This window comes from Photinus pyralis, unplaced genomic scaffold, assembly GCF_008802855.1.
Source record: "Photinus pyralis isolate 1611_PpyrPB1 unplaced genomic scaffold, Ppyr1.3 Ppyr1.4_LG2, whole genome shotgun sequence".
Lineage (NCBI taxonomy): Eukaryota > Metazoa > Arthropoda > Insecta > Coleoptera > Lampyridae > Photinus > Photinus pyralis.
Window position 1 is genome coordinate 4,678,887 of NW_022170403.1, and position 9,569 is coordinate 4,688,455.

Consider the following 9,569-nt stretch of genomic DNA (forward strand, 5'->3'; position numbering starts at 1 on the left):
ATGTGTACATATTTGCGTATTGTGCTTTTTAGTCACTCTCGATTATTTCATTGCATTTCATTATATTTGCTTATTTGGGACTGGAGTAATCAAGAGGGAAGTGTGCTTGTTTAGAGGGGATCGAGTTATTCAAGTTTATACGGGCCTTGGTGAACCTAACACTAACATTTTCACTCGTTCCGAACCCAACAACTTTAGCCCATGTCTACAGGGCCTGGGTAATCCTCCCGGCCGTCGAGGTATATTTAACACTTCTTAGTTTTGCCTGATGTATGTGTTGTAATACCTGGAGAATGTCTCGATTCCATTTTGGTTACTCATAGCGTGTTTGTAGTATTTACCCCGGTTTCGAGGGGGCTCAAAAGTGCTGTACATTAGATGTTTATTATAGGACTACTCCGAATTAGGTTTTCCTGCAGTTTTCCAATTCGTAAGGTAAATGCCGGAGTAGTATAGAACCACCTAATACCCTCTGCAGGGGCGCCGCTAAAAACCATTATGCGGGTCACTCTGTAATCGTATTGGTATTAGATTCAATATAAACTTAATCAGCTATTTATTTTTACTTTTGGTGTTCCTTATCCATAAAACACCCTCAGTGCCTGCTGAGAACCCAGTTATTACACAACGTAGGTGTCCTACATGACGATCACGATCTTAGTGCACTCTGAGTGGCCCCCGAGTGACAGATTCTCGCGGGAAACTTAAGCGAGAATATTCAAATAGGCAGCCATGTTAGTTTGGCATTCCCTCTACTACAGAATATGGTCAAATATTCCGGTGTGATTTGAAGTTGGCGTTAGCCCGCCAAGATCGGGTTCATAACCACAGCTCCCGCATGCGCAATAAAAATTACGGAAAGCACAAAGTTCACATTTAAAAGAATGAAGAAATTCTCTTAAATTAATTTATTTCCAGACTTTGCATAACTTTATTTACAATTGGTTATCAAATTACAACCACTATATCTCCGTGTTGATAGTTACGTTGGTACAGCCTTAATTTTTTTCTTAAATTGTAGAGTACCTACTTTTAGAAAAACCAAAAAATCGGTTATTTAAGTTATGTCAGGTCTATTCTACCGCCCTCGCTATAACTTTTACCAGCCGTAACCAGAACAATAACGTGTATGAACTGTACACAGACATTAAGTGTGCGTTTACAATGTACCTACGTATACGTAAGAGATACATAAAACGTAAAAATTTCGCAAAGTTGAACTGTATAGAAACATACGAAGGTGTTAAGTTTACAATGAACGTAATTTTTACGTACGTATATGTAAGCGATATGTAAGTCTTGCGCATAGTCGCAAAGGTTGAAAATGTTTCAAAGTTACGTACGGTCAAATATCATACTACTTGTAATAGATCTTTGGTTTATTGCAAACAGCGAAGTAAATTTACGGAATCGATACAGATATATACGAGTTACGGTTTATGAAATTTTTGTATACGTTCATTGTAAACGCACACGTACATACAGGTAGATATAAGGTTTTAAGTAGGTAATAGATCCACTGTCAATAACCACCTCCATAACAGTAACTACTACGCCGTGCACGTGCACTTACATGCAATGCAAATAGCAGTTGTCTACCGTTATAGGTACAATATACAGTGGGCGTCGATTCCCGAAGATGTGCTTTGTTCACATCGACTGACCTTGATGTGAACGTGAATGTCACTGCATTCTCGAACCTACCACATCGAGCGAAAAGTTGATCGAACGCAACGACTGGTCTAGACCACTCGTTGCGTGAAAGTCATGCGCAGTTGTAGCTACAGGACGGATCTTGCAGCTGTTTTGCTATAGAGGTTATTCAGTGCCCTAACCTATAAATTGACATATTTTCTGTGAAATAAAACATGGAATTGTTCGAGGATTTTCTGGTTATTAATAGCAGTATCCATAATGCAAAAACAAAACAAAATACAAAACTGACAAATAACAGTTCAATTCTTGTCTGTGATTGGTTATCGCCTAAAGTTTCTCCACGATTCGGGAATGCAGCTAAACTTGAACTTATCCCTCTCGTATGCGATCATGACGTCATGGCGGCCGGTCATATCACATGCACATCACGGAGCATATCGACTAACTTCGGGAATCGATGCCCTCAGGATCACAATAACATAACCAAAAAGAGAGATTCTTATGGAATGAAAAAAGCAGTGATCGTGGTTTCCTATATTATAGTCTGGGACTTCACCGAAAATTATAAACAAACATTTTCAAGTGAATGACATCAATCATCACGCAAAATCGGCTTCATAACCACAACTCACGCATGCACAGCAAAATTACCTAAATCACAACGTTCACATTTAAAAGAATGAACAAACACACTCATAAGTTCTCGAATGATAGGGCACTTCCAGAAAAACTGCGAGCAGGGTGTTAAAGGAGGAACATCCCTTCTTTCACCCCTACAGGGGGTTTTCTTCCAACCTCTCTGTAACTTCTTTAATGCGATGTCAAAATTAGGTGTTCTATTTAGAAGTACGTGCAAGGTCAAATTTAAAAATTAATTTCTCAAATTCTGGGGCACTTCTAGAAAAACTGTAACATGGGTTTTAAAGGGGAACATGCCTTCTATCACCCCTATAGGGGGTTTTCTTCCAACCTCTCTGTAACTTCTTTAATGCGATGTCAAAGTTAGGTGTTCTATTTAGAAGTATGTGCGATGGTCAACTTTAAAAATTTATTTCTCAAATTCTGGAGCACTTCTAGAAAAACTTTAACAGGGGTTTTTAACCCTGCAGTGGTGACCTCGGTCTGAGAGACCGAATTTGATTTTGGCTTGATTTCGTAGTTACTATACGCATGTAACTTGGCTTAAAATAAAGGAAAAAGTACAGTCAATAAATAAAGGCATATAAATCGAAAAATAAATTTTATTCTTGTAACATAACCAGTAGCGGTCCCAGGATTTGGTAAAGGGAGGGGCTCAAACCCGAACTTTGCCCCAACATGGAAAAAAATGAAAGAAATCTAATGAAAAAAATGAATGAGGGGGCCCGTGGCCCCCCCCCCTGGGACCGCCACTGACAGTAGCGGTCTCAGGATTTGGTAAAGGGAGGGGCCCAAACCCGAACTTTGTCCCAACACGGAAAAGAATAAATCTGATGAAAAAAATGAACAATAGGGGGGGGGCCGGGCCCCTGGGACCGCCACTGAACATAACTAAATTGAATTATACACAATACTAAGCTTATGGGGGGATGCGCGATGCAATGCTGCGCTGACTAGAATTTTCGTAGCATCAATGCACCGGAAAGCGGCCAATTACTCACGGCACTAAATTGTCAAAGAACGGCTTGCTTCATCAAGTTGTTCGTCTGGTACTAAACTCAGACACGCAAAATATTAAGCTAGCACAACTAGCAGTGCCATGCGCTGCATCGTTTTTATAAAAATTTGAAAAATACTTTTCGTCGGTCTGAGAGACTGTGCGTCACCACTGAAGGGTTAAGAGGAACTACGCTTCTATCATCCCTGCGAGGACTTCTCTTTCAATCTGCCTTTTGGTATGTAGGGAAGTTACATTTCTCGGTGTGTGGTTCACTTTTGAAATAAACGCTTCCAGATGACGAATAGGATAATCATTTAATTATCAGGATACAAATTTTTTTTGACAATCTTTGTGTAACTTTGTTAGCGACGTCATCGTTTACATACTACGGTGCACCCATCAAACAGAACGAGATACGTGTCTAACAATGTCTCACGTGCTCGTGTTTCTACACAGGTACATGTATTAGCATCTTGTAAATATACAAATCTCTCATTCAATGGAGATTACATATTTAACTTATCGTGTTAGTAGATATATCACGATTGAACTCGACACAATTTCCATTACGAAGGAGCATCAACTTGTCGATGTGCTTGTTCCTTACAAGAGTCGTAGAACATGAGCTTCGTTCCATTAACGGTTTATCTCTGGACTCTTTATCCATTATTAATTCCCACGAACCTGTAACTGTTCACTCAATTTGCATTACAGGTAAGAATAAGTGAAATTTGAGATTACCTATTTTTATAGCGACAGCGTACACCTCCAATTTATTGTTAAGGGGACCCGGCGCCTCTTGCACATCTTTCGATTTCCATCGGCCTTTTTCTTGCTTTATATTAAACAATATTGCGCAGCAGGTGCAAATCCTACATTCATTGTTTACTGTTATCATAAAAGGAATCGTAAAATTGGACTTACCGAATATGTACGTAAAAACTGTAAAGGTCACGTGTGACCGACAGAAAATAACCCAATAAATCCCTTGCCTTCTCAAAATTGATGAACGTATTAATTAATCCATTTACACGTTCGACGTAAGTAACAATCAAGCTGAGTACACTAACCGCTGTGTGGTTTTTGCGCAACCGCAAATAAAACATACCTACGACCTACGGCTACTTTCCTTCTCTAACGTAACTGCGCATTTGCATTCAGAGTAATTTTCATTCATACCATTGTCCATTTCCATTTGATACATTAAATTTGTGTCTCATTCTTATGCGATACATTTTATGCAGACCGAATTTCCATTGTATGTATAAGCACACTTAAAATGCGCTGTATTTTAATGCGGTGTATCGCATAGAAATGATTCACAAAATAATTCGACGTTCATTTGAATTAAAAGATGCACTATTAAATTCATTGGAATTCAATGCTACATCTTAAACTTCGATTTAATTTTTATGCCATACCTTAACGAATAATTTTATTTCCATTGGTAATATCGCAACGGGTATCTATTTTAATCCAATACGTGAATAACGTTTGTTCTTAAAATGCATATATACGGATTTGAATGCATGCGATTTAATTTGATATATATACGCATGAGAATGGTTTAAATTTTTTTTGGATGCAAATATACTCGACTCAATTTTATTTAATATCAATTCAATTACACACAGCAGCAAATGTATTTCACTTCTGGTATAGCTGGACAGTTCCAAATAAATGCGTTATGTGTTTAAATCTTTTATACAAATTGCTATTTATTTTGATGCATGACAATTAAATTGGCAATGTTTAATATTCATCTCTGTCATCTTGTAGTGTTTTAGGATTCAAACGCTAAAATCCATATTAACATTTCCTACATTTGCATACATTTGGCTAACATTTTTTTGACATGTTTAATTTGTTGGTAACAATTCAATTGTTATTTAAATATTTTGGTATACGTTATAAATGTATAATAAATAGTAAAACGCATCTTGTACACACCAGCATTTAAATAGGTTTGTGATGTAGATGATCGCAAAGAAAAAGCATTCAAAATAAACCTATCGCATTTTAAATGCAATTTATAGTATTTACAGGCATTAAAAACTGAAGTGGTGCTACGGGATTCGTCATATAAACGTCGTTATTTTGTGACATGTTACAAAGGAAACTATTTAAATTACTATCGTACTCCAAGAAAATGTGGATTTTAATTTAACAAAACCATTTTATTACAATGGCATATAAACGTAACCAATTAAAATGCTATACTTAAAATGCAGTTAATAAATAGTAAATTGGCGTTCCATACAGATGTGTGTATTAGAATGTCTAAATTTTATTTTCTCAGTGAGTATTTGTTGTTTATGCACGTATTTAATAAAAATTTTTGCATAATTACACGTGTCTATAATTAGGAAAAAACATATAACAATCCTGCGGCTCAAAATAAGTAATTACTTAATGTTTACGCGTTAAATGAGTACGCGCGCGGATCAAATTGCATTTAAACACATAGTCTCGCGTTGCAGTGGCCCATCTCCAGTTGTGACGTCACTAAAGCAATGTCACGGCTAGATCTATCGGTAGGCTACGCCTCAACCCAGGTTCGAACACCCGACCTTCGGATTTATAACCCAATGCTCTTACCACTGAGCCAATGAGCCATAAATTCGCAAGTTGCAAGTTGTTTAAAAAGATATTTCAAAATAAATGATACATTATTACGGCCACTTTTTTCTCTTTACAAGATGCTAGTTTCAAATTTTAAGTCTGGCGTTTCGTTTCCACTTACCAGTTAACCATTATCAACTTTGTTTTTAGCGCATTTTTGAAAAAAATACGCTATTATATTCGTTATGGCTGGCAGGCCGGCTGTCCGCGTGAGATCTCAACAACTACAATAGCTAGAGAATTCAAATTTTCACTAAAAGCTTTGTGCAATAGTGTAGATGTGCAGGCACTAGTCTATTTTGAGTTAGATTACTTGTGAGATCGATAATTGAAGAAAATAATTTCGATATGGGTTTCGGAGGTGCTATAATTTTACCGTTAGATAGCGCTACCAGTATAAAAACTTATTATTTACTTTGTAATTTGTTTTACAAAAGAAAGACGTACCGTCAATTGAAATTAAATAAAATTAATTATTTAACGCAGCCAAAATTACTCGTGAGATCGATAATTTTAAACTTCGCTACTAAAATACTGACCTGCATTACCAAAAATGCGCTTTAATCATGCATATGTTGATTTACAACTTGTTTTCTTATGGAAGTTATTTTTACTGTTTGTGTCATTTGATAGAATCAAAAATGTACACATCACTATTTTTTAAATATTGTTAAAATATCTTCCTTTGTGCCTGGCAAACTTTGTCTTGAGTAGTACATGTTCGTAGTTTCTTGCGTTTTTACGAATTATCAGCGCAATTACTTATATTTGGTAAAATTTCAAACCTCATCTCGACGACATTGCTTAATTAAAAAATGCTAATTTCGCCTCCTATTTTACAAGGATCTTATCAATCGAGCATTGTTTTGTAAATTCTCACATACTTAATTGAGGAGTTTCCCCCATTAAGATTAGCAATTCATAGATTTTCATCGAAGAACTCTCCTCAGCGGTAAACCTAAGCTATCGACGGCCGAAAACGGAGTTAAATAGTTATTTTTCTGAAACCAGTTTAGAAACAAATACTTTCGTCTCTAAAATGAGTGAAGAAAATGTGATTTTCCTCCCTAGTGAGGAAAGTAAAAAACAATTGCTGCGTTAACCTAAATAATGACATTTAAAATTGAAATATACTCGTATCTAGATTGCTATGTGTGAAACTTCATTATTGCATACGAAAATTTTTCTTTTTTCACTTTGAACTCGAGATGAAAACTCCACTTTCTTCTCTAGTTGTACAAATTGTACAGTTATTTGTACTACTAGAGAAGAAATTGGAGTGGAATGATAATTAAAATTGTAACATGCCCATATCTAGATTGCTATGTGTCAACGTTCATTATTGCATACGATAATTTTTCAATTTTGAGTGTAGTTTCAGAAAAAAATATGTGTAAAACTTGAGAAGCTCCACTTTCTTCTCTAGTTGTCCAAATAACTAGTTACACTTAGCCAATTAGTTATATTTCTATCAATAAATTAAAAATGGGAAAGTCAAAATACTTAGTGTCACTCCCAATTTCGAAAAAATGTAAACAAGGGTAAGCAACAGAATAGAACGCGAGCGGACCTTGATAGACACACTCCTCGAGGAAGTCAACTGGGTCTGACCAGGTCAGTGAAATATTTGGGAGTCATTATAGATTCCCACCTGAACCGGAAAGGGCACATTGAGCGAATAAGCCAAAAAGATCACTGCATGTCTATGGGCATTTAGAAGGGCTTTTGGTTGTACATGCTACATGGGGCTTGAACCCTCGACTACACTGCAGTGGTAAGGCCAATAATACTGTATGGTGCACTTGGCCTGCCATGCGCAAGGCAACCTACAGGGTTCAGGAACTCGCCTGTCTGGGATTAACTGGATCCTTGAAAACCGCGCCAACTTTAACGTTTTAAGTTGCTCTAGGAGACGAGGAGTGAGTTTTCATTTTGTTAATTGGTTGTTTTACCCCTGAGGTAATTGGGATACCGAATTTGGAGATTCCATTCCGAGTAATTGGATAAGTATAATTGACAAATGATATCTAAATGAGTTACAGAACAACCCTTCCAATTGAGCGGGGCCTTATTTCAAACGAAGCGCTCTTAAGATACTTGAAATCTGACATCAATCTCATATTTTTCTGATATCGGAGAAAGGAATAATTAATTAAAAACAGTTTAACTTGGTTTGAACGTATCGAATTCGAATTCCAGTTATCCCTACTTGAAATGGTCGAATATTACAAATGGTAAAACCGTTGTTTAGAGGGGATCTTCATTTTACTTTTGGCGTTTAACCGAATAGTAAGTAAATCCTTTGGCTTTTGCATTTTTGCCTATTATATAAGTACCGTAGTAATCTTTATCATTGCCGTAAATTCATTTTGCATCAGTAGTGTTTCAATTTGCTTTTAGTCCAGGCCAGTTCATGATAATCTCACGGAAAAATCACTACAAGAATCAGAACCTACGGCTATCTATCAACAACCAACCACTACAAAAGAAAGAAGAAATCAAAATCCTTGGGCTCACATTTGACCGGAAACTAACATGGCAGACACACATCGAGCTACTGAGAAAAGACTGCCTGAACCGCTTAAACATCCTGAAGGTCTTAGCCGGAAAGCAGTGGGGTATCAGCACAACGGCGTTATTAAGAATTTATCGTAGTCTCATTAGATGAAAACTCGACTATGGTGCAATCGTGTATGATTCTGCCAAGGAGTCACTTTTGAACACCATACAGACAATTGCCAACTCGGCTTGCCGTATCTGTCTAGGGGCATATAGAACAAGCCCAGTCAACAGCCTCCTGGTAGAAGCCGGGGAACTACTCCTTTCCTTCAGGCGAAAAGAGCTCTGCCTGAAATATGCCGCTACCATTGCGTCAACACCTAGCAATCCAGCGTATCAGTGTATATACAAACACACAGCACTCGACCGATGCCGAGAACGCAAATCGCCAAACCCACTGTGGATCCGGGTACTGGATTATACCAGCGCAACTTGACATCACTCTTCCCTCAGTATTCGAGCGATCACTAGGATATTACCATCCAGGGCACGGTGACCCTCCCAGGATTGATCTGCAGCTCAACTATCATGACGGCCAATCTCTGCCCCCGGAAACCGTGAGATTACACTTCCAAGAATTACGCGACAAGTACTCGTCTAGTACTGAGTACTATACTGATGGATCTGTTGTTAACAACAAAACGGGCTATGCTATAATCTCCAATTCCAGCACTCTAGTAGTTCAGCGAACACACGACTACAACTCCATCTTCACATGCGAGGCCAGGGCGATCCTCCATGCCCTTGAAATTATTAAAAACAGACCTGATACCACAAACAGCACCATCTACTCAGATTCAATGTCCTGCTTTAAAGCAATTAGGAATCGCTCTACCAGAAACCCCATCATTCGTAGTGTTCACCATGCACTAGAACAGCTCAAATCTCGTAATACCAGCCCATATAAGTATCCAGGGAAACGAACTAGCTGATCAAGCGGCAAAGGCTGCAACGGCCACCGAATACACGGCTAACAACTTGCTAACGTGCTCCGAAGCCACCAAAATGATTCACAGTGCTACTAAAAGCTACTGGAATTCAATCTGGGTGCAAACTCCCAGCAAATTTCAAGACTTGATGAAAAGTGTAACCG

The 9,569-nt window shown here is 37.8% G+C and overlaps 1 protein-coding gene across 2 annotated transcripts; it reads right to left on the minus strand.

Annotated features, from left to right (window-relative positions):
• Positions 1–3,596: 3,596 nt before the first annotated feature.
• On the minus strand, positions 3,597–4,672 carry LOC116163237. 2 transcript variants are annotated; one of them, XM_031477104.1, is made up of 3 exons: positions 4,220–4,672; positions 4,037–4,167; positions 3,597–3,979 (listed from the first exon to the last, which is right to left on the minus strand). In XM_031477104.1, exons 1-3 carry the CDS (start codon positions 4,399–4,401, stop codon positions 3,810–3,812), a joined length of 483 nt encoding a protein of 160 aa, XP_031332964.1. In that variant the 5' UTR covers positions 4,402–4,672; the 3' UTR covers positions 3,597–3,809. The 2 variants fall into 2 exon arrangements, with proteins under 2 accessions (XP_031332964.1, XP_031332963.1); XM_031477103.1 differs by having other exon boundaries at positions 3,597–3,985; positions 4,220–4,662.
• Positions 4,673–9,569: the final 4,897 nt, after the last annotated feature.